A 26041-nucleotide genomic window follows, 5' to 3' on the forward strand; every position below is an offset into this window, starting at 1 on the left:
TGTAAATCACAAATGCGATAGTTAAATTTGTCAGTAGTTAATACTGGACGTCAGCAGAGTCCAACCAAACTTGGAAATAAGGTCAGTCTTTAAGAATTAAACTATATCTCTTTACCTCAATCTTTTCCTTTATGAACCATAAGCCATCCCCATTTTCTTCCCATATTCAGAGCTGCATGTCTAGACAGAGGCTGGAAACACCAGAGTGTGAAGTGCATCTTCTTTGCCCTCTCCCACTCCATCTACAGCCTAAGTTTCCACTTTGACATCAGGATGTGAATCACATGATCTATGAAGGATGTTCCAATCTTAACCTTCTATAGATATACACTGACCCATTTTAGCAGCTCAGTGTTAAGCACACTGCCATTATCACCCTACCTTCAAGGGGCTTACCTCAGAAATTCAAGAGAAAAGTACATAAAGGGATATTCACCCAAGTGACTGGTGACACAAACAAGTGACTCTTTCATCATGGTTAATAACCCCTTAGGCATGTCTGGGCTTTACTGCGTACAAAACAATTAAGTAGTCATTACACCTCATTTAATCTCCACATCATCTATCAAGCACACTACCCTCACCTTTTTGGTGGATGCATCTTTCTCCTTCTTTGGGGGCACAGAGCACTGGCTAGGGTTGCTTCCAGGTTCTAGTCTTGTACTGGGCTCAGCTTCCTGGGCAGCATCCCTTTCTACAGAATCACTGTTGCCTGACCTCTTTCTCTTCCTGTGTGTTTCCAGGCCAGGGTTCTTTGTCTCTTCCTCAAACTCTATGATATATGGATAAAGTTCATTCACCAGGTGGAGGACCTGGCCAGGCTGCAGCTTCACCTCTTGGTCTTTCCCAATTATGAGTGAGTCGATGCTGGTGGGATTGACCCCTACCTATGGAATAATCAGAAAATAATTATAATAATAGCAATAACACCATTAGCAATATAGCTACTCCTATGTTCACCACTTACTATGTGCCAGGCACTGTGCTTAATATTCACTTCCGTTACTCTGCCACTTCCACACGTGACAGAGAACCCTTTATTGGCTGGCACAGACATTCTAAAGTCAACAGTGTAAGAAAATCATCAAGTATAACATGGAAATCCAAGTTACAAATAGACATACCTGCTTTACCTTGACATATCCTTTGTTACACTCCGCTTTCAACTGTACTGAAAGAGATTGAAAAAAGTTAAACCCAAATGCCATGAAGAACCAGGCACTTGCTCCTGTTCTCCCTACAAGACAATGAAGCCTCACTCCAGGAGGCAATGTGACAAGGGTTTCCTCAAAGGCCTAAGAGCAAAATCATCCATTATTCAGGTGGCTAGGGCTCCAGGTCCTTCCATAAAATGCCCAACAGTGTACATACTCCCTTAGCTACTTCTAATATCTTTATAAGGCAGCTACACTGAATCCCCACAAGTCTCCCTATTCCAGAGCCCTTGGCCCACTCAGGATCACAGACTCTGCAGTCAGGAAAGGGGACCCATTTCTCTCACAAGCTCTTATATCTCAGGATTAAATCAAGACTTCCACTATTGTATGAAACCATCAGATGCCTTCAACAGAGAAAAAGGTAAAAGATACATTCCTGGAAAACTGAAGTTCAGCTGGCCTTGGGTAGGAGGAGTAGAAAGAATATTCTAGAAAAAGGATTGCAGGGACAGAACAGTCTGAGCATGTGTGGGAAGAAGTAACACTAAATACTTGTGTTCAGATACGTGAACAAAAAGCTTCTGGACAGGCTGACATATACATCCCTACAGCTGCTGCTGTGACAAGGCAGACAGAGAGCAAGAAGCAGTGTCTGCTTCTGTATGTTTGGCTTAGCCAGCTCAAGCATGGCATTTTTCTTTCTCCCATTTAGATTAACTCATGTGGAAAAAACCATAATCAGTGCTGCAGACTCCAAGCCTTAGGAACCATGGCAAACACACTGCAGGGGGAGGCCTGGTAGCAGTGAGCATGTCTGGAGTTTACAGGTAAAAAATGAAGTACATGGTAAAGATTTTTCCTAAGGACTTTCATTTCATTAAATCCCACGAAAGACATTTCAAGAGCTAGATGTCATAGTCTTTTAAAGATACCACCCTCTGTGTGTGGCAAAATGTAAAGGACGAAACCATCCCATCACTTCTCAGACATGGTTCCAAACTGGAAATCCCAGAATTCAATTGTCTCACTGCCCAAAGAGGAATCTCCCTGGGCAAAGCAGAGTGCAGAACTCAGTTCCACCAACCCATAGTACAGGATAGAACCTGCCTGCTCCCAACACTGAATATTAACCACTTTCAGAGGGTGGAGTCAGGAGTGCATGGGGCCCTAGCACTGGCTAAAAGAGCTCAGTTCCTGAGTTTTGTTTATGGCACACAAAAGGTTTTCCATCAGTAGCATCCAGGAAATGTACATCTTTGATTACATCACCATCTGAGGGAACCAAACACGGTAATCTCCACAATCCTATGACCAGTTACCTTGCTGTCGAGAACATTTCTTGTCAGTGATCTTGGTCTCGGGGCTGCGCCCAACCATGACTGCTTCCAAATGTGGAAGTTTGATTCGCTGGTGCCGATTGTCCTGTCTCACCAACCAGCACACCCGCATCATTAGTCTGAGAGACAAAACACAAGAGAATCGCTGGAAAAACTAGCACAGGTCCTCCAGGACCACACCCCAGCACCACCACACATGCCATTTACCAGCTGTTCATCTTGAGGCAAGTGACTTCACCTCCCTAGTCTCAATTTCCTCACCTGTAAAATGTGATAATGACAGGACTCATGAAGGTGTTGTGAGGATTAAATAAAACAATATGGGTAAAGTATTTACTTCTGTGCCTCAGTCATGATATGTAATCAAATATTTGTTATGTTTATTGATATACTCTATGTGCTGGACATTAAGCTACCTGCTGAGGATCAAAGAATGATGAAACATTGTCCCTAGCCTTCAGGGGCCTGGAGTACAATGGGGCAGACTCATATATCAATTATTACAACATAATGTAATATCTACTATGAGAAGGGAGTAGCCAAATATGGCCTTAGCCCAGGGAAAGAAAGACTAACTCTTGTAGGGAGCATCAAAAAAGGCTTCACGAGGAAGGGATATTCACACTCAGTTTTAAAGGGTGAGAAGCTTGCCTGGCAGAGAGCTAAGGACATAAGAACAGAGGATGTTCTCCATAGGCATCAAGGTTTCCATTCCTTAACTGTCAAAACATACTGATGTTAGAACAACACATTTTACTGCCATCTGCCAGAAGATAGTCATCATAAATATACAAACCTACAATTTCTAAAGTGTGAATGCAGCACCTTTGTGCAATACACAACCTGCACAACACTACTGGAGGGTCTGATACTCTTTTGTAAAACAACTTTTATGGTCATGTAGGGTATCAGTAGAAGAGAAAGAGAAGAAATTCGGGAGAGGGACGAGGCCTGAAGAAAGAGGATGGAGAGGAAAAAGAGCCAGGAGAAATTGTGAAGGTAGACTTATTGCTGACTGCATCTGGGGAATGACAAGGGAGTGAAGGTTTCTAATTTGGAAATACTCATTACCCAAAATGAGGAATACACTGGAGACATAATTTAGTGATAAATGATAAGTGAAGAAGAGATGATTTCAGATTGAAACGCAATTAGATTAAGTTGCCTGCAGAAGATCCTAGAGTCACACTAGGATATACGGGTATGAAGCTCAAGGAGGGGAAGGGACTGAAGGTATATATATATATATATGTGTGTGTGTGTGTGTGTGTATTTTTTGAGACTATAAAGTGCATTATTTGGAGTCTTGGGAATTGCAATTCAGGAGACACAGTTTCGAGTAAAACTGAAGTGTTTCAGGGGAGAGAAAGAATCAGGGGCTTATAAAGGTAAATGCCACAAGGTTGTTAAAGTTCTAAGAATTATGACCAGTTCTGACACAAAAAGGAAGTATTTGTCCTTAACTGAATGTATATATATGAGAGGCATCAACATGTCACAGAAGTTAGGGTAAAAAGAGAGGATGAGATCACCTAGGGGCAGAACAGGGAACTGTGGGAGGGACAGACTAGATCTTTGGGACACCTCCCTAGACTCCAGAAGCCTACTAATGTTCAAGCCTCTAATACCCTCTCCTTGCGAAACACTCCTTGCAGGCAAGGCAACACTCAATCAGCCTCTCTGCACAAGCTTTGTATCCAAAGGGGAGAGAAAAAAACCAGATTTTTCAAAATCAGAGTTTCACTATCATCTGCAAAGACAGAATAACGCAAAGCAGAGTGAGCAAATGAGTGCTGAAGACGTGCAGTCACAGAAATAGGATCAGTCAGGAAAGGCTTTGGAAACTGCCCAGTAGAAAAAGCCAAGAGCCAAGGGGACTGATAAGAAAGAAAAGGAGTGGGAGTGGACATTCCACTTCAAAAAGCACAAGTGACGGTACAGATTTCAGCAATGACAAGCCATGGGTGAGGGGTGAGAAGCAGACCTTAGTTGGCCAACCCAGAGGAGCTGCCCCAGAGAGTCACCCAAAGAAGGCAAAGGTGTTGAAAGAACACTAGGCCAAAAAGTTGAGATTTAACAATCCATAGGAGACAACTGCCAGGGTCTGAGCTGCAGAGTGAGGTGAAATGATGCTGTGTATAGGCAGGCTGGAGTGGAGAAATCTAGAGTCAGAGATGAGTCATTTAATAAATTAAATGTGGGCCAGAGTTAGGTCTAAAAGGCAACTCCTTCGTGAGGGAGCTGATGCAAGAGCATGAAGAGTCAGCTGTAAATCTAAAATCCTAAACCCAGAGCCTCAAATGATGATGGTGCTACAGGCAAGTCCCACTTCTAAACGCTATGTGTTCAGAGGGGCATGTTTGCTCTTGCTGGAAACTGATGAATGAGCAGGTCATGGACTGAGAAATGAAGTATGTCTTCATTAAGCATTGGGAAATAAGTCAACTGGTGACTGACTACTCACAGTAGTAATAAAGAAGCCTGAAGAGAGAACAGTTGGATAGCAGGGACAGGAGGGAATCCAGAGGACAGCTGAGAGCATGGCTGACTTTTGCAGGATAATAGGACCTACCCCTCCTGCCCCACACAAACATACATTCACATGCTTCATTCCCTCTAAAGTTCTGAAGTTATAATGTTTCTATTTACTACACCTTGAGAAACTGAAGCAGTGACTACAGGATGCTTATGTAACTAACCTTAAGCAATATCTTCGCCCATTTCAGCCTCCAATTCCAACTTCTAGGAATGAAGCATTTTAGAATATGGGGAGCACATAAGGATGGATGTTCCTGAATCTTTAATATAACTCATCCAGTAAAACTCCATAAACTGCAAGCTCTATGACAGCAGAAGTCAAGGCCATTTTTCCTTCCACTATACCCCTAGCACTTAATACCTAGCATACAGCAAGAATATAATAAATATTTGCAAGTGAATGACCAGATAATAATCCTATCCAGGTTCTCCTCCCTTCCTTCTCTCTTCCCTCCTCTAGCTCCTCTTAAGTGGGGTGCTTTGCTACTCTCTCTGAGCAACCCCATCTCCACATTTATGTGGGTAAATCCTAATTCTCTATTTTTCAGCCCCACACTTTTCACTCCAGAGTTGTAGGGACTGGTCAGAAAGAAATTCTGATTATTTCTTAAGGGACCCAAGTGATCTGATGGGCCGCACAAGGCCAGAAATCTGGTAACCTGGAACACGCTGTCCAGAAGAATGTTCTGCAATGATATACGTGTTCTAAACACTAACGCAGCCACCATGTGACAATCAAGCAACTGAAATGTAGCTGGTGCAACAGAGGAACTAAATTTCTTACTTAGCTTTTTTAAAATTTACCTTAAAGTTACGATAGCTACACGTGGCTGAGGGCTACCATAATGTCCAGCACTGCCCTGATCAATCCCAAATCCCTCAGGCTTGAAATTGAGACTCTCATACTTTAACCCCACAGAGGTTACTTATTTCACCTCCCACTTCTTTTCATAAAACTAGTCCCATTTACCCATCCCTCTCTCTCCTTCCTTCCCCTCACATACATCCTTCAGGTATAACGTACTACATCAGGTCTCCCAAGTAAGTCATTATGAATATGCTCTCCTGGTACTGAATTATATTCTTTCCTTCCTCCTAAAAAAACAAAACATTCTTCCCAACCTCCAAGTCCCACCTCCTCCCTGAGGCCTTCACAGAGCCTTCTCTCCTCTACATCTCCTCTTCTCTTCTCTACATCTTGTTATTGCGTGTGGTCGGATTTACCTTCTCTGAAAATGAAATATGGATGTAATCCCACTGGCCAAATGAGATTACAATCTCCTTGTAAACAGACTGCATCCATTCAGGAAACTCGGAGGAAGGATCTCTGGAAGTCACTGGCCTAGGCTAGGTCTGGTCTTGTACTTCTGGATCTGCTGGTCTTCAGCATACTTTTATCAAGTGCATACCATGTGCTAGGCACTTGCTAAATGTCTTACTTACATCATCTCATTTAATCTTCACAACTCTCATTCTAAGGAAAATTTAAGTCTTAGAGAAGAAAAGTAACACGTTCAAGTCACACAGCCAATGTGTGCCAGAGATAGGATTTGAATTATTCCAGGGAACGGGTTATTTTGTTGCTGTTGTTGTCTTGTTTTGGGTTTTTTTGACCACACTGCATGGCTTGCAGGATCTCAGTTCCCCGAACAGGGATTGAACCCGGGACACGGCAGTGAAAGGCCAGAATCCTAGTCGCTAGACCACCAGGGAACTCCTGAGAATGGGTTCGTAATCACTACATCATGTACTTTTTGTCTTCAGTCATTTGATCATTCAATCAAAATTACTGCATGTCTACCATGTACCTTATGCCACCCTGGTGCTGGGAATAAGGAGGTAACACATCTCACTTGTATTGTATGATGCAGGTATTATATATCATATCTGCCTTCAAAAGGCTCAGAGTCTTGTGGAGGAGAGAGACTCAAAAACAACTGTAACAAATGTGGAAAGTATAATGATTGGTCTATGCAAAGGGTGTTGTCGGAGCACAAAGCTGGAGTATCCAACCTAGACTTGGAGAAAGGAGGTGTCAAGGAAGGTTTCCAATAAGAGGTGGGCCTAAAATGAGACCTATACATTAACTGGGTTAATTAGGTGAAAGTGGGCAGCCTAATTAGGTGAGGAGCAGGAAGAAGAGAAAGGAATCAGAGAGAAGATTCCAGTCAAAGGGAACAGCAAGGGCAGTGCACAAAGAAAGCACAGTGCACATGAAGAAGCAGTTCAGGGCTGCTGCAAACTAAGTATGAGGCAAAAAAAGAGGACGGAGATGCAGGCTGGTCCAGATGAAGCAGAGCCCTGGGTGACCAGCTGCAAAGTTCAAACGTTAGAAGCTCTAATGGATTTTGCAATTTAGTAAACAATAAATATTTGCTGAATGAGAGAAAAGATTGTATGAATGGACAGATCCCCTTAAATATTATTAGCAGGACTTTGACTCAGTCAGATGTGTTTTCAAAGATCATTTGGGGGAGGAGGGTAGGTTGTGTGGAGAACTGATAACGTCGGATACAGGCCTAGAGTGGGGGATACCAGTTAGAAGGCCATCATATTTCAGATCAAAGAAGATAAGGTCCAAAGTAAGACAATAATAGAGATGGAAAAAAGAGCACAGATTTGAGAAATATTTAGGGGGCAAAATCAACAAGATCTAGTGATGGATGTGCTAAGAGTAAGTTCAGAGAAGACAGAATTTGAACAGTCTGTGGGACTCGCAGGCAGGGCTGTCCAGGGTAGTCAGAGGTGAGCACGAAACTCAGAGGAGATCTAAGCTGACACTTCGATTTGGGAGCATGCAGGAAGGAGTTAAAACCAAGCTAGTTGATGTACTCACCTAGGCAGTGTGTACAGAATGAAAAGAACAATGGGCCAAAGTCACAAGTCTTGTAAACACCCAACATTTTAGGAGAGGAGGAAGAAGACTATCCACAGGAGAAATGACTGGTGAGAGAGGCACATGGAAAAACAGCTAGAATGTAAGCTCTTTAAAGGAAGGAGGCACTTTGACTTGTTCATCTCTATATCACAGTACATGTTTGTTGAATAAATCAGCTGAGTGTATTGTCCTGAGAAGCAAAGGAGTAGGCAGTGAAAGGTATCATCAAGTTTCAAAAGCAGCAAAGGAATCCAGTAATGACTGAAGAATGTCTATCTGGTTTGATAATCAATCACTAGTGACTACAGGATAAAATTTCAGGGGAATGACAGATCTGAAAACTAGACTGCAGAAAGGAACAGGAGGTGGAGTTGGAGACAGAATTTAGAATACTCTTTTAAAAGTTTGGATGAGAGGGGAAGAGAGTTACTGCATGAGAGCCAAAGGAAGATGGATCACTAGGAACTTTTTCTTTCTTTCTGGCTTGGGAGCGTGGGGTGGGCAGGGCGACGACACACACATGGATATGAGAAACCTGACCTTGTTTATACATAACTGGGACATAAACAAGGGCACAAAAGACAAATGAAAACAAGGTCTCATAGGTGAAAGTATAAAAGAAAGGTCAGAAGCAAAAATAAAGGAAATTGCTTTGATCAGGAGACAGCTCATCCTCTGATACTGAAGGAAAGGTAAAGATAGGGGTAAAGCTAGATGACTGTATGAAGGGAAGGCAGAGGCAGAAATTTGAGGGAAAGCCCACCTGATGACCTCAATTTTCTCCCTAAAATAGTACACAACAGAGTAAGGTGTTTGGGAACTTGATAAACAGCTGAGGAAAATCAATATAAAATAGTGAATAACATCCAAGCCTCTGAAATCCAACTGCTCAAGTTCAAATCTTGCCTCCACCACCTACGGACTGTGCGACTTGTGGCCAGTTATTTAAGCTAAGTCTTTTATTTCTTCAGCTGTAAAACGATATTAATTAGTGCTCTACACCACAGCGTTGTCACAAGGGCTAAATTAAGAAGAAAAAGTTCAGTATCTGGCAAAAAACAAGCATTCAACACTACTATCACTCTTGTTAATAGTGAAGGTAGGATGAAAGCAGGAGCTAAGGAAATGTAAAAAGATCATCCGAGAGCACTGTGCAACTAAGGTGAAAGGGCACAAATCTGTTGTGTCTTCCCATGTGAAGAGTCCTGTCTCAAGTGTTCTAATGACGCCCAATATAAATCAAATTCTCAAAAGGCTCCAAACCTGGACCACATTAATTCCACATAGAAATTATATCCTTGCTTTGTTGAACCGCTATCACCGGTCTGCATGAGAAAAGGCTTGCTTCTTCTGGCCTTCCTGTAAGGCCTGTTGAGGACGCTGTGAAGGGCCCTCAAGTTCCTCTCATGGAGCGTTTGTGGAGAAAACAATGTCCTTCCTGACAGGCTGCGCCGCCTCCTTGGGTTGGACAGTGCCCATTCTCTAATCTTTCCTCTGCTTGTGTTCCAAGCTAGGTACAGGTATCAGGGGCACAGGTGAACGAACGCGAAGTGGGACGGAGGCCAACGTGAGAGCCACCAAAACACGGCAGACGGGAAATGGGCAGCCCAGAGCCCTAGAGCCCTGGAGCCGGAGGATGCTGCAACGCCTGCCGGGAAAGAATCCGTGAGAGCGTTATTCAGGGCACACCACCTAACAGGCGATAGCGGACCCGGCCTGAGGCCCACTCCCACGGCTCTCAACCCGGCAGGCAGAAGAAGTAGGCCGATAACCGCCTTACCTAGAAACGGCGGAGGCTGACAAGCTCACGTTACTCCTCCACTTCCGGCGCTGTGGGATGACGTCACGAGACAGACTCGAGCGCAACCAGTGATTACCTGCTGACAGGATCTCGCCCGATGCCCGGATCCGGAAGTGCCCGCCCCACTTGGACCTGTATTGGGCCACGGTCCAAGTTTGGATCTTGGCAGTTATTGCAAAGAGGACGAGCTTTCTCAGCATCTGTCTATGCGAGAGCTGCTACCCCGTCACCACCTCTTAGTTTCTGAAATGGGAGAGACTTCAGGCTGCTCTCCTCTCGGTGGCCGTTTCTAGGCAGCCGTCCAGCCTCTGACCTTCCTCCGTCCAGCCTTCCTTCATAAGGAAAAGCTCACTACTTTTAAGGCCACCTTTTGCGCTGTAGACAGTAGCTGCTTGTGGCCGCCCCCTTTCAAAGCTACAATCTGCTTTCTCCTATTCTGGGGTAGAAAGGACTGGAGGGGAGAAACCTTAGCGGAGAAACCTGCTAAGATTTTTTAAATGCTGTCTTCACTAAATGAACTGGCTGAGGGGCAGTCAGGGAGGGGAGAAGCAGGATGTTGGAATGAGATGTGTTTACCGATTTTTACTGCAATTCCAAGATGTTCCCTAAGAGTCATATATTGCAATTATTCGAAGGCATTCTGGCAGATGGAAAAACTCCTCTCTCATTTGGAATATTGTTTCCTTCCAAAGAAAATCAGAGACTCAATGGTATGATGGCGATATCAGAGCTATAAAAACAGAGTGGGAGGATCTTCCAGGAAACACGGAAGGGAGACTTGGCAGTTGTTAGCAGAGAAGATGCAGGTTTATATTAGGGTCACACCAGTAAGTGGAGGAGCACAGGAAGCTTCTCAGCAGCCACACAGGCCTCATGGCAGTGGAATGTGGTTCACATTGCTCGAGGTAAATAGAAGTCTACTTTGGTGACCTGACCAGTTATTTCCTCAGAATTAAGCTTCTCTTAGCCTCTACTTCAACCTGACCTGCCTATGTTGTGTCTTGCGTTCAAAACTGGATTGGAGGGCTTCCGTGGTGGCGCAGTGGTTGAGAGTCCGCCTGCCGATGCAGGGGACACGGGTTCGTGCCGCGGTTCGGGAAGATCCCACATGCCGCGGAGCGGCTGGGCCCGTAAGCCATGGCCACTGAGCCTGCGCGTCCGGAGCCTGTGCTCCACAACGGGAGAGGCCCCAGCGGTGAGAGGCCCGCGTACCGCAAAAAAAAAAAAAAAAAAAAAAAAAAAAACTGGATTGGATTATTCTAATTGGATTATTCAACATATATTGTGCAAAAATGTCCAGCCTATTAGGTCTAGCCATTTCTCTATAGCATACTACCAGCCCAAGAAGCAGGATCACATGGCATAATGCACGGCTTCGGGGCATGGCAGGCACAAAATTTTCAAGGACTCCAAAACCAAAGATTTATCACAAACACATATATAGAGATTAATAGAGAATAAGCCTGTGGTATTATCTAATGCAGTAGCCCTCAAAATATAATCCTTAGATCAGTAGGAGTAGCCTCAAAACACTTGGGAACTTGTTAGAAATGCAAATTCTCAGTCCTCACCCCAGGCTTACTGATTCAGAAACTCTGGGGGGCGAGGCCCAGCAATATGTTTAACAAGCCCACCAGGTTATCCTAATATTGTACATGCTTAGATTTGAAATTCACTGATGGAAGACAAAGGCTTCAAACCACACACTGTGATAAATGTGTTTTGTTAGTATACTCAGAGTTTTGGAGTTTTTTTGTTTGGTTTGTTTTTTTCAAATAAAATTTTTTTTTCAATTTTTAATTGTGGCAAAATACAAATAACATAAAACTTACCGTCTTAACTGTTTTTAAGTGTATAGTTCAGTAGTGTTAAGAATATTCACATTGTAGTAAAATCTATCTCCAAAACTTTTTTTTTTTTTTTGGCTGCGTTGGGTCTTCGTTGCAGCGCACGGGCTTTCTCTAGTTGCCGCGAGTGGGGGCTACTCTTCGTTGCAGTGCACGGGCTTCTTATTGCGGTGCCTTCCCTTTTTGCAGAGCACGGGCTCTAGGCACTCGGGCTCAGCAGTTGTGGCGCACGGGCTTAGTTGCTCCGCGGCATGTGGGATCTTCCCGGACCAGGGCTCGAACCCGTGTCCCCTGTACTGGCAGGCGGATTCTTAACCACTGCACCACCAGGGAAGCCTCCCAGAACTTTTTAATCTTGCAAAACCAAAACTCAAACAACTCCCCATTTCCCTGCCCCCAATCCCTGGCAACCACCATTCTACTTTAAGTTACAATGAGTTTGACCACTCCAGATACCTCATGTAAGTGAAATCATACAGTATTTGTCTTTTTGTGACTGGCTTATTTCACTTAGCATAATGTCCTCAAGGTTAATTCACTTGTAAGTGTCAAAACCTCTCTCCTTTTCAAGGCTGAAAAACATTCCATTGCATGTATACACCACACTATTCCTCTGCTTCCACCTTTTGGCTATCATGAATAATGCTGCTGTGAACATCGTTGTACAAGTATCTCTTTGAGATCCTGCCTTCAATTATTTTGTATATATACCCAAACTTGGGATTGCTGATTCATAATTCTGTTTTTAATATTTTAAGGGACCACCTACTGTTTTCCATAGCGGCTGCACCATTTTACATTCCCACCAGCAGTGTACAAGGGTTCCAATTTCTCCACATTCTTGCCAACATTTGTTATTTTCTTATTTGGGTTTTTTTTCTTTTAATAGCAGTCATCCTAATAGGTGTGAGGTAAGGTGATATCTCACTGTGGCTTTGATGTGCATTTCTCTAATGATTAGCGATGTTGAGCATCTTTCCATATGTTTTTTGGCCATTTGTATATCTTCTTCAGAGAAATATCTATTCAAGTCCTTTACCCATTTTTTAATCATGTTATTTTATTGTTGTTGCATTGTAGAAGTTCTTTTAATCTTCTGGATATTAACCCCTTATCAGATATATGACTTGCAAATATTTTTTCCCATTTCATAGGTTGCCTTTTCACTCTGTCAACTGTGCCCTGCACAGAAGTTTTTTATTTTTTATTATTATTTTTTTTGGCTGCATCGGGTCTTCGTTGCAGTGTGCAGGCTTCTCATTGCGGTGGCTTCTCTTGTTGTGCAGCACAGGCTCTAGAAGGCAGTCTCAGTAGTTCTGGTGCACAGGCTTAGTTGCTCCACGGCATGTGGGATCCTCCCAGACCAGGGCTCGAACCCGTGTCCCCTGCATTGGCAGGCAAATTCTTAACCACTGCACCACCAGAGAAGCCCCAGAAGTTTTTAATTTTGATGTAGTCCAATTTATCTATATTTACTCTTGCTGCCTATGCTTTTGGTATCATATCCAAGAAATCATTGGACGCTTTTCCCCTATGTGTTACAGTTTTAGGTCTCACATTTAGGTCTTTGATCCATTTTGAGTTTTTTTTTTATATGGTATAAAGTAAGCATCCAACATCATCCTTTTGCATGTGGATATCCAGTTTTCCCAACACAATTTGTTGAAAACACTGTCTTGCCTCCATTGAATGGTCTTGGAATACTTGTTGAAAATCATTTGACTACATATGCAAGGGTTTACTTCTGGGCTTTCTATTCTATTCCATTGGTCCAGTACCACCCTGTTTTGATTACTGTAGCTTTGTAATAACTTTTTAAATCAGGAGGTGTGAGACCTCCAACTTTGTTGGTTGTTTTTTTTTTTCCTTTTTCTAAGATTGTTTTGGCTATTTTGCTCGGGGGGGTAATTTTTTTTTAATTATAACAGTTAGAAATTAGAAAATCTTGCATGAAAATCAGGATTCTTGTTCTCTTGGGAAAAATATCAAGAAATCCAGCAAATTCTGGCAACAAACAGCTGGAAGTGGAGTGGCTGCCAAGTGCTTTCTAGTTGCCATTGTCTCCACCCACTCATTTACGTAATCTGTCCCGTCCCTTAAAGGCCCTTCTTTCTTTGATACTTTGAGACTCCTGGTCTAAGGGTAAGCCTGTTGGAGCCAGAGGACCAACCTGGGGAGGCTGCAGTGGTCTGGTTCAGAGATTTTCTCAAAAGGAAAAATACAGAGTTCTGAGAGAAAATATAGCTAGGAAATTTTTGTTTGTTTGTTGCAGGAGAGAGGGTAGAGTGGGAAGGGTTGGGGAGGGGTGTCAGGAAAGACCTATCTAAGGAAAGGACAATTAAACTGAGTCCAGAAAGATGAAAATGAAACAGACAAGACTTGGTAGAAGAATATTCTAGGTCTATAATCTAGACTGAGGAAAGGGCATGTACAAAAGCCCTACAGTAGGGCTTTTAGCATATTCTTTCAGGCATGGCAGAAATCCAATGGAGCTCAAGAGTAGTTTGTAAGAGGAAAACGGTGATATATGAGCGAGGGTCAGATAGTAAACCATTCAGGAACTGTATGTAAGCTCATCCTATAGTCAATGAAAAAACCCTAAAGCGTTAGCCAGGGAGTGACATTATTTGATTCTCATTTTATGAAGATCACTGTGGCTGCTGTGAAGAAGAACGGATTGGAAGGGAGGATGAGAACAGAAAGGCTGAGAGCAGTTAGGAGTTTACTGATGTAGCACAAAGGATGTTGGCAGCCTGGACAAGAATACAGAAGTGGACTGATTTAAGAGCTATTTTGGAGGCAGTAGCAACTGGATAAGACAAGACATATTCTTCTCTGTAGGCCAACCTAGGTCAGATGGCAAATAACAAAAGTCACTTAGTGGGGATAGGACCAAAACCTAGTGAGCTATACATGTAGTTGCATCTTTCACATATCCAAAAACTTCTCACTGCAAGTACCTACGACTCTGCCTGAAGGCTTCCTCTGGCCCCAAGAGCCTTCTCTGACTGCATACAGGCCAGAAGGGATGGGATTTACACTCCTGGGAGCAGTAGTGAAAATGATGTAAAGAAGTGAATGGGTAAACTTGTTTCCACACCCCTGGGGCGAAACAACTTTGAAGCATACACTACTCTGTCTCCCAGAGGCTCTCCAGCCCCAGTTGTCTAGAGGGGTAACCTGTGCATTAACCCGCCAGTACTACTTCTCTCCCATCCCTGTCTCACTTCTCCACTCCGCTATTGATGCTTCCTGCTATCATCTCCTAAACAAACTAATTGCACTCAAATCCTTGCCTTGTGTATGCTTCTGGGGGAATACAACCTATACACTCCTGTTGAATATTTTCTTTTTTTTAAATTAATTTGTTTATTTATTTATGGCTGCATTGGGTCTTCATTGCTGCGTGCGGGCTTTTCTCTAGTTGTAGTGAGCAGGGGCTACTCTTTGTTGCGGTGCATGGGCTTCTCATTGCAGTGGCTTCTCTTGTTGCAGAGCACAGGCTCTAGGCGCACAGGCTTCAGTAGTTGTGGCACATGGGCTCAGTAGTTGTGGCTCACAGGCTCTAGAGCGCAGGCTCAGTAGTTGTGGTGCACGGGCTTAGTTGCTCCACGGCATGTGGAATCTTCCCAGACCAGGGCTCGAACCCGTGTCCCCTGCATTGGCAGGTGGATTCTTAACCACTGTGCCACCAGGGAAGTCCCTAGATATTTTCTAATGATATTTTATTTCTCTTTTTTAGGTAAGTTAGTAACTCCTACTGCTTCCCAACTTTTTGATGTCATGGCACAAAGATAAAATTATATATGCAGATCATACTGGGGTCACCTTAAGGTCTATGAGGAACTTGGTTTAAAAAAATCATTATATTTTCTTTATAATTATATGTGATAAAAATTTTAAATAGACCATTTGAGAAAATAACATTGATTCTGGCTAAATATCCAAATAAAATATTTTTAAATTTTTCATGAGAAACTTGACCATGTTTCTGTGAATATTACCTTTTTGACATTAGGTTTCATGGTGAAATAGCTATGTCATTTCTGATTAAGTTTTTAATGATAATCTTTTTAAATTCTTAGAGTCACACCCATAATTGGCGCACCAGTAGAGAAGTTCTGTTCTATACATCACAGAGTAAACATGCTAATGTATCCATAAACTATACCCTGCAATTTACTTTAAAATTTTCCACCTATAATTTACACTTTATTGTTTTCAACTCCTACTTTCAATACTAGTTAACCTCTCCCACTATGTGTTGATTTCATAGCTTAACTCTCTCAAGAATCTAACTTTGCAAGAGTTTAGGGGATCGTCACTGTAATCCCAAGGACTAGCATTCATACCATTGATGGTTCCTGTTAGAACTTTCATTTCAATTAATCAATTCTTATTTGTGTAAATTGCAGATGTTGTGGTGGTCTCTTCTGAAATTTCTTATAAACATACTAATTCTAACTTATCCTGCTTACCTTCTACCATCTCTTCATTGCCAGCCTTGTACGAGCAATGCTGAACTTCTTACCCTTCCATCCCCTCCTCCTCAGTACTCTAGAGAGATAGATGAGCTATCCCTGCTAAGCCCTGGTGCAGCTGTAATACTCTATTGCATTCCTTGATGTTCATGCTATTTCCTCTGGAATGTTCTTCCTTATTTTCTCCCTAATTCACTCCAGCCCCCTCCAATCCATTTACATGCAACTAGAGAAAATATTTCAAAACACAAATCTGACTAAACTCAGTAACTTTTAGTCTTACTTTTGAACGAGATGTTATCTATCCCTCATAATCCTATCTACCACTTTTTCCTTGCCTATCCACATACCCAACACAGGGGGTTTCTTTCAATTTATTGAACCTATTCAGTCAAGGTTTTCTGGTTGGAAGCTGGAAAAGTACTCTACCTAACTTAAAGACTGATGCAGCTGCCCTTGGTACCATTCCCAAACCATATGAATCCTGTACTATCCAGGCCCTCAACCTCACAATTACACAGAGTTAACAGTAACTCCAGAACAGGAGGGCCTGGGCTTCTGGCACTGTCAAGATCAGTTCTTCCCTCTGGTCAAGTAGGAGGGACATGAATTTAGGAGCCCACATGGATACTTGCATCCCACTAGAGGCCAAGATTCTCCAGGGTCTTGGCCTCTAGCCAGATGAAATCAGAGAAGCTCTAGCTTTCCATTGCTTGGTACATTTTTTCATTCATTCAAGTATTTTTGAGCAGCTTCTACATGTCAGGCATTGTTTTAGGTGCCAGGGCCTATACCACAGTGAACAAAACAAAGCTCCTGCTTTCAAGGAGCTTACATTCTAGTGGGGAGAGGCAGACCATAAAAAAGAAATATATGGATAGGGACTTCCCTGGTAGCGTAGTAGTTAAGAATCCGCCTGCCAATGCATGGGACACGGTTCAATCCCTGGTCCAGGAAGATCCCTCAGGTGCAGAGTAACTAAGCCCATGTGACACAACTACTGAGCCTGCCCTCTAGAATCCGTAAGCCACAACTACTGAGCCCACGTGCCACAACTACTGAAGCCCACGCACCTAGAGCCTGTGTTCCGCAACAAGAGAAGCCACTGCAATGAGAAGCCCGCGCACCGCAATGAAGAGTAGCCCCCTCTCGCCGCAACTAGAGAAAGCCCACGTGCAGCAACGAAGACGCAACGCAGTCAAAAATAAATAAATTTTTTAAAAAAAGAAGAAATATACGGGTCATGTGGGGATAAATTAAAAAGCAGGATAGAAAGTGATGAGGATACTTTGTTTATTGTTGAAGGCCTTTTTTTGAGTACAGACCTGAAAGAAGGAAGGAAGCCATGTAGATATCTAGGTGGGAAGGGAAGCCATCAAAGGATTTTAATCAGAGGAGTGACTTTTTGAGCCCTGCCACCTCCAACCACCACAGAGTGACATTTTTTTTTTTTTTAATGCAGTACGCGGGCCTCTCACTGTTGTGGCCTCTCCCGCTGTGGAGCACAGGCTCTGGACACGCAGGCTCAGCAGCCATGGCTCACGGGCCTAGCCGCTCCGCGGCATGTGGGATCTTGCCGGACCAGGACATGAACCCGTGTCCCCTGCATCGGCAGGCAGACTCTCAACCACTGCGCCACCAGGGAAGCCCTGAGTGACATATTTTTTAAAGGGTACATATTTTTTAAAGAGTCATTCTAATTATTTTATGGCACCAGGATCTTAAAGAGAGGGAATGGTTTACAACCTGCAGTTTCTTCAAACCTCAATGTCTATATCCATTCAACAACCGCTTGGAGTGCCTCCTCTGTATTTGGCAGTGAGCTAGGTGTTGAGGACAGAGAAGGCAACAAGCCAGACCCAGCCCCTCCCTTTAAGGAACTTTCAGTGCTGGGAGTTCAGTTCCAGCACACACTCAGCTTTCACAGACTCACTTTTGAGCTCTTCTACTCTCCTGAACTTGTCAGTGCCCTTCAGATACTGACCTACCTGCGATTTCTCCCATTTGTCTTTCTCACTATACTTCAGACTGGATGCCCAGTGGCATTTTCCTGACCGTGGTTTGGCTCCTCTTGACAACCAATTTGTATGTCTATACTTTTACACTATTCAGACAACCCTGGGACCCTCCTACTTTGTCACTCTTTTCACTAGCAAAGATCCAGCTCTGCATATCAAATTAACACAGTTTAATTAAATTTACTTTCTTTCTTCACCATACTTTCAATGAGTAAAACATCTACTTAACACAGAATAATATTGGCCTAAATTATATGGCCTGTAACAGAAGTTTTTAACCACTCTCCAAAGGACTTTCGATACAGAAGAAACCTCACTTCCCACATATGTGACTTCTCCCTGATGTCTCAGAGATAGGGGATATGGCATATGTGATTAAGGAGAAAAAAGGACAAAAAAATTTTTTAGAAAATATAGATTTAATCTTTCTCTCTATGGTAGTCTATTACTTTTCTAGACCCTATTGATTCTCTCCTCTCAGAATTCTTGCCCTTGTATAGTCCCCTCCCACACTGACTCTGGTCTTGGCCAAGGAACTGGCTTTGGCCAAAGGGACATTAAGAAGTAGGATGTGAGCAGAGCCTTGATAAGTGCTTGCACATTGTGGCCTATCTTTTTGGGGTGCTTCTCTTCAGAACCCAGCTGCCAGGCTGTGAGAAGCCCAACTTAGCCACATGAAGAGATCTTATGAAGGAGTACTGGGGTCCTGGTCAACAGCCCCAGATAAGCTCCCAGCCAACAGACAGTATGTGAGTGATCCAGCTTGGATGGACCCTCCAGCCCTAGCTGAGCACTCTCAGTAGTCACCACACAGAACAAACATGAGCTATCTCTGATGAACCTTGCTCTAATTGCAGAATTTTGAGCAAATAAATTATTATTTTAAGCCACCAGTGTGGGGGGCATTTTGTCATACAGCATGAGATAACAAGAACACTCTTTTTTAAAAAAAAAAAAAAGAGGTGCTGTTTCTACTGTATGTTGGAATTCTTAAGACTAAAATGCCTGAACCCTGGGTCAAGGTTCAACTTCCGTAATAAGAGAGATGCCGGTGTACAATTATACTGGTATAATTGTCAGTTTAACGTCTGTGGCCCCATTCATCTGTAATCTCCATGAGGGTTATGTCTATCATGGTCAGCATTGTTTCAATGACCTAGAAAAGACCCTACCACATAGTAGGCACTCAATCAATATTTTAGTAAGTCAATATTATGTTGATTTACTAGCTATATTAGTTCTTTTGTTTGAATAGGACAGTAATACTTGTTATTTTATTATTATTATGAGCAAACATTATTATATAATGTTTACTACATGTAGACACTGTTCTAAGCAATTTACATGTATCATCAAATTTAGTCCTCACAATAACCCTATGAGCTTGGTACCATTATTATCCTTTTTTACAGATGAGGAAACTGAGGCACAGAAAGAATAAGTAACTTGTTTGTCACGAGGCCAGGATTCAAACCCAGGGAGCCAGCTTCCAGAGCCCATATTCTTTGCCACTGCACTGCCCCTCCCAGTTTCCTGTTCTAGGCCTGGCAGTGTCATTGCTGTTGAAGCAAGAACAAGGAAAAGTTTCACACCAGAAGATGAAGAGTTCCCTCATCATGATGAAGACACCCCTGTGATTATGCAGGTGGAAAGCTGCACAGAGGGACTGCGTTCCTGCCCTAAAACACCTTTACAACGTCAATGACAACAAGAAGATGACAGACAGGAATGAGAGATGGTGACACACACCAGGAAGAAAAACCCTTATACCAGGGCCTAACCCAAGCCTCTAACTCTGCCAGCTAAAGTGACTGAACTCCAACCCGTGAGCTCAGCTCGACCCCAGTCACCCTACAGGACTATAAGGAGCCCTAAGTCAGGAGCTGCTAACTCAGCGCTGAGTCTCTTTTAATGCCAGTGCCCCTGTAACTTGTTACTGGGTCTTCCTTATGCTCAGCACACAGACCAATGAGGCCCAATGTGGCACCATCACCAACTCTGCCTCTGCTCTGAAGAACAGCCTGGATGTGGGAGTCTGGATCTAAGCCAGTAGCACTGTGAAGGTCACTAGCAAACTGACCTCCCAGTTTGATGAGTACTTTCTTGACCCAAAACTACCACTACCACCACCAGCAAGGGTGTACACCCACACACAAATGGCCCAGCCTCACTCCCATATTTGGAGAAGACATGATAAGTTTAATATTAAAATTGAAATGGCAATTTACCCCAATAGTAGAAGAAATATTTCATAACTGTATCGCTTGATAGCTAAAAAAGGGTGCAGAGTTGGGGAGCAGGACGTTAGGTCTTGGTAATCAGTGGGGTCTTTTAGAGGGAGCCTTTGAACTATGTCTTCTCCATTTGACATTCACTCAACAAATACTTTTTGACACCTGCTATATGCCAATAACTGTACTAGGTGTGAGAAATAAAATGTTGTGAAGCCATGATCACTGAGAGTGCTCCACCTCAGAAACAGTGCTTTAGCCCATGAATCCCTTTTTGGTGTGCTGCCATCAGGCTGTAAGAGGCATCCTTGTGAACTAGGCACCCTGTCAGGGATGCTGTCAAGGGCACTGCTCCTCATATAACACAATGTTCTCTTCATAAGCATCCCTGGGAGACAGTCCAATCTGATCTCAATTCTGGGAATAGTTTTACTTCTCCAGAGTAACAGGTTTGTTTTTTACCTATGGACACCACGAATTGTAGGACCAATGAGGCTGTCAGCTTAGAGACAAATTCATGGCCCAGCTGTAGCAAAAGTGAAAGTCATTCCTATCTGCATTTTTAGCTTTGTCCCTGGCTCTATTTTGTCTCTAGCCATGTTTTTATTTCTTCATTCTCTGCACTTTTAATTTATGGCAGCGTGTGTGTGTGTGTGTGTGTGTGTGTGTGTGTGTGTGATTTTTTTTGTTTCAGAGATTTTTCTTGTATCCTTGGAAATGTCTATGAACACTTTCTAAAAGAAGACATTGGCATCAATGTTTATAATACATTATATACATTTACATAAATGCTATGATAGAAGTGTATCTACAGGGTGATGTTAGCACACAAGAGGGCTTATAAATCAGTCAAAAGCATTAGAGGAGGGCTTCCCTGGTGGCGCAGTGGTTGAGAATCCGCCTGCCGATGCCGGGGACACGGGTTCGTGCCCCGGACCGGCAAGATCCCACATGCCGTGGAGCGGCTGGGCCCATGAGCCATGGCCGCTGAGCCTGCGCATCCGGAGCCTGTGCTCCGCAATGGAAGAGGCAATTGTTAAACAAAGTTAAGTTGTTATCTAGTGCAAGACAATAATAAAAATCTGGCAGAGTAAATTTTTTACATCATATCATGGGTTCATGGGACACCACAGAAATTTTTTACAATAGATTGAGGCTACTTCCACAAGAGTTTCATTTCATCTATTTTTTTCTGACAAAAAGATCATGGGCAAAAATAATTCATATCTACATCAGAATTTACATGCAGAGAAAGAAATTAAGGTGGAATATCAAACTTAAGTTAGAAGATATTTGATAGCAAAATGAGGTGAAGAATTAAAATAGTTATTTAGAAGACATATATACACAAAATGTTATCGACTGGATTATTCAAATAAATGAGGACAAACAGGATTTGGGAGTTTAAATTATCAAGATCAATAGTCTCCATGTGGAAGGGATATTAAAAATCATTTAGTTCAGTTGCATACCTGTGCAGCAGTATTATTCCTTAATTCTTTATTCCATCTTGCAGGTAGGCCCCCTAGCCTTGGACGGTCCATGGATTGTGCGGTTGCCTGTATGAGAACAGAGTGAGAGAAAGAATAGCTGCTGACACATTGTTTTATGTGTGCTGGGTCAGCAGATTATTTTTAAATACACTCAATTTGAGCTCTTTTTTCCCCTCTTTTCTTAAAAAAGAGTTCTAGCAATATAAAAACTCATATTGACCAACTGCATATAGAGGACCTGAAGAAATAGGTCAAGATCTTATGGATGAAGCATTTCACAATTTATAAAAAGACAGCAATAAACATGTTTACTGCACATCTTTTCATTTTCAATGGCATGAAAAATTACAACCATCTTTCTTCAGGTTAAAAAGAAAGAAAGAACGAAAAAGTAAACTAGCTACACTCCATGACCTCTTTCAACAATCTATAAGGCCCAGCGCTTTAAAGAGGATACTGTTCTGCCTTGCATTGGGGAAAATTGTTGACTTTTAACTTAGAATGACTAAAGAAAATGCATTGCTATTTCCCCCCCCCCCTTCCTTTCTATCAGAATTTTTTTTAAGACTTAAAAGCAAAATTATCTGAAAATTGCTCACTGCTGAGCAGAAAAGCTACTCTGAACTCAGCAATTAGTCACTGACATTTCCTGCAGGAGGGCAGCCCAAGCAGGCAGAAAAACCACTACAGTGCTAGGCTGGATGTTCCATGAGGGCAGGAACCATCTCTGCTTCTTCACAACTATCTACCTGGTGCCTGGCTTAAAGTCTGGCACAATGCATATTCATTCATTCACTCATTCCATAAACTTGTATTGAGTACCTACTCTGTACCAGGCAGTGTTCTATATGCCTGGGATACATCATAAAACAAAACAGACAAAAATCTCTATCTAAATGAAATTTTACTTCTATTGGGAAGAGGGTATAGCGGGAAGAGACAATAGGTAAGTAATTTGTTATGTCGTGAGTGTGAAGTTATATAAAAAAGTTAAGGGGGATTGGGAGTGCTAAAGAGGAAGAGCAGATTGTGATTTTGAATAGGGTAGACATTGTAGGCTTCAGTGAGAAGGTGATATTTAAACAAAGCCTCTAGGCGGGTGAGATGCTCAATACACACTTGTTGATTACACAAATGAATGAGACCAAAGTTAAGGAAGCAGAAAAGTACAAGGGATGTTCAGGAGGTGGTGAGAAAACCAGTTGAGAAGGTAGGTTGTTGGAGATGAAACTGGGAAGGAGATGGGAGGCTCACTAAGAAGGCTGCAGAGCTAAAGGGTATGAATTTACAAAATTTAGAGTTTACAAAGAACTTTCACTTATAATCCTATTTAATTCTCACATTCCCAGTAAAGTTAGTTTCGTCTCTACCAATAAAGAAACTATACTCAGAGTAGCTTGGTAATTTTCCTCAGATCATACAGAGATACAACTTAAGAGTAAAATTTTATGTAAATTTTTTAAATTATACACCCTGTAAAGCAACCAATAGATTGTGAGTGCTCAACAAAAAAATTAAAGAATAGTAAACTAACAGTCTATTTTGAATCATGTGTATGGTATTACTGGCAACAGAAAATATGCAGCTGCAAATCTATTTCTTTCATAAATGCCTCTTTTTTACTAGTATAAACTTTTGCAAACTTTTGCTTTCAGATTCAATCCATTTCTCTTACAAACACAATAATACTTTGTGACTTGATTTTCATGAATAAAAATATTATTTCTCCGTTATACAAGAAATACATGGATACTCTCTTTAAAAGGTTAAAGTTGGGCTTCCCTGGTGGCGCAGTGGTTGAGAGTCCACCTGCCAATGCAGGGGACACGGGTTCGTGTCCCGGTCTGGGAAGATCCCACATGCCACGGAGCGGCTAGGCCCGTGAGCCAAGGCCGCTGAGCCTGCGCGTCGGGAGCCTGTGCTCCGCAACGGGAGAGGCCACAACAGTGAGAAGCCCGCATACCGCAAAAAAAAAAAAAAAAAAAAAAAGGTTAAAGTCCCCACCCAGTGGCCACCCTCCACCCTGGTCCTCAACATCAGAGATAAGTAAGTACTATCAGTTCTGATTGTATCCTCCTGCTCTTTTTCTATGAATACTTGTATATCCAAGTGTTGCCTGAATATCCACACTCGGTTAATATGTTTAAAACTGAACTCATTATTTTCTCCTCAGAGCTAATCTGGTCCTCTGATTTCCTGTATCAGTGAATAGTATTACCCCATCAGAAACTTTACATTCCATATTTTATCCACCCACTCACCTATCACATCTAATCATCAACAATCCCTGTAGGTATACCTCTTTAATATCTTACGTTACTATTCTCCAATCCTACTCCCACAGCTTTAATATTGGCCCTCTTTGCCTACTGCTTCTACGGCAAGGCCAGATTCATGGCTGTGTGATGTGCAGTCACACAGCGTCGCACGCTTAGAAGAGCCCCATGCTAGGTTTAATGCTCTGCTGTCACTGTCTCGAATTCCTCAATAATCTTTTTTTTGGCTGTGCTGCACGGCTTCCGGGATCTTAGTTCCCCAACCAGGGACTGAACCCGGGCCCTGGCAGTGAGAGCACCAAGACCTAATCACTGGACTGCCAGGGAATTCCCATCTCAATAATTTTTGACAAGGGACCCTATGTTTTCATTTTGCACTGAGTCTTACAAATTATATAGCCGGTCCCATACTACTGTAATAGCATCCTAACTGGTATCCATTTTCCCAGTATGGCCCTGCTGCAACCCACCCGCCACAATTCTGTAGGGAATTAAAAAGAAGACATTCCATTGGAATTGGATCAAGCAATACAGGGCACAGACGTCTCCCCTTTTCGAGGCTAAGAAGTCTAAAGTACAACTTTAAATTGAAAAGATGAATTATAGAAGAATGAAAGTTCCATATAACCAAGGATCTAACCACATTATCTATAGACACTTTTGTATTACAAGTACTTAGGGAAGATGGCCAAAGTAAATACAAGACTCTGTGAAGCCAGAATGGTAAAGACCACAGGCTTTGCATTCAGAAAGACTGGGCTCAAATTCCAATTTGACCACTTAATGTGTGACTTTCGGGAAGTTACTCAAATTCACTAATTTTTATTTCATATTGATAAAACAGAAAATTATCTGTCAGGACTTTAGTGAGACTCACAAAATAACAGGGAACCAGTTAAGTTCAACAAACACTACTCTGTGCCAGACCATGCCTTCATGTTGATGATATCAAGATGAATACGACTTCCTTCTGAAGCATACAGGATGGAAAAAGGTGGCGGGGGTGGGGGGAGAGTAACTTCACAATACAGAGAAATCTGGCAAATGCTACCTCAGCCAGGTGATCAAGGTCAACATCAACAGTGATGAGTCATGTTCACAGTATGTACCTTGGATATATGATGAAACTAGCACTTTACCTCTGTGGTCTTTCTCCCCAAAACCCATAAACCGAGCCTATCCATGAAAAAAACATGAGACAAACCCATATTGAAGGACAGTCTACAAAACACCTGGCCAGTACTCCTTAAAACTGTCAAGATTATCCAAAATAAGGAAAATCTGAGACGCTGTCACAGTCAAGAAAAGCCTAAAGAGACATGATGACTAAAAGTAATGTGGTATTCTGGATGGGGTCCTGGAACAGAAAAGGGACATTAAGTAAAAACTAAGGAAATCAGAATAAAGAAAGGACTTTAAAAAGGAAAAAAAATTGTAACTTTGTATGGTGATGAATGGTAACTATACTTACTGTGGTGATCATTTTTCAGTGTATACAAATATCAAATCATTCTGTTGTACACCTGAAACTAATATAATATTATATGTCAACTATACTCAATTTAAAAAAAGAATGGGCTTTTGTTAATAATAATGTAACAATTTTAGTTCATCAGTTGTGACAACTGTACCATTTTTATTAAGAAGCTGACAACAAGGAAAACTGGGTGCCAGGTATACAGGAACTCCCTGTACTATCCTTGCAACATTTCTGTAAATGTAAAACTATTCTAAAATTAAAAGTTTACTTAAAAAATAACAGGGCTTCCCTGGTGGCGCAGTGGTTAAGAATCCACCTGCCAATGCAGGGGACACAGGTTCGAGCCCTGGTCCAGGAAAATCCCACATGCCACGTAGCAACTAAGCCTGTGCACCACAACTACTGACCCTGTGCTCCAGAGCCCACGAGCCATAACTACTGAGCCCACAAGTCACAACTACTGAAGCCCAGGGGCGCCTAGAGCCCATGCTCCGCAAGAAAAGA

At 42.4% G+C, this 26041-nt stretch overlaps 1 protein-coding gene across 8 annotated transcripts in view; it reads right to left on the minus strand.

The window, feature by feature from the left end:
• Nucleotides 1–26041, minus strand: part of APTX (aprataxin) — an 82933-nt gene that overhangs the window by 49558 nt on the left and 7334 nt on the right. For 2 of the 8 annotated variants that reach the window (XM_032634439.1, XM_032634438.1), the window contains exons 1-4: nucleotides 9174–9668; nucleotides 2477–2613; nucleotides 1125–1171; nucleotides 585–887 (exon numbers count right to left, since the gene is read on the minus strand). In XM_032634439.1, coding sequence (XP_032490330.1) covers nucleotides 585–887; nucleotides 1125–1171; nucleotides 2477–2613; nucleotides 9174–9241 — 555 coding nt within the window. In that variant the 5' untranslated portion in view covers nucleotides 9242–9668. Of the gene's footprint in view, nucleotides 1–584; nucleotides 888–1124; nucleotides 1172–2476; nucleotides 2614–9173; nucleotides 9775–21760; nucleotides 21848–26041 lie in introns of those variants that run through there. The other 6 variants (XM_032634443.1, XM_032634442.1, XM_032634437.1 and 3 more) reach the window with 5 other exon arrangements.

This window comes from Phocoena sinus, chromosome 6 (genome assembly GCF_008692025.1).
Source record: "Phocoena sinus isolate mPhoSin1 chromosome 6, mPhoSin1.pri, whole genome shotgun sequence".
NCBI classification, from domain to species: Eukaryota; Metazoa; Chordata; class Mammalia; order Artiodactyla; family Phocoenidae; genus Phocoena; species Phocoena sinus.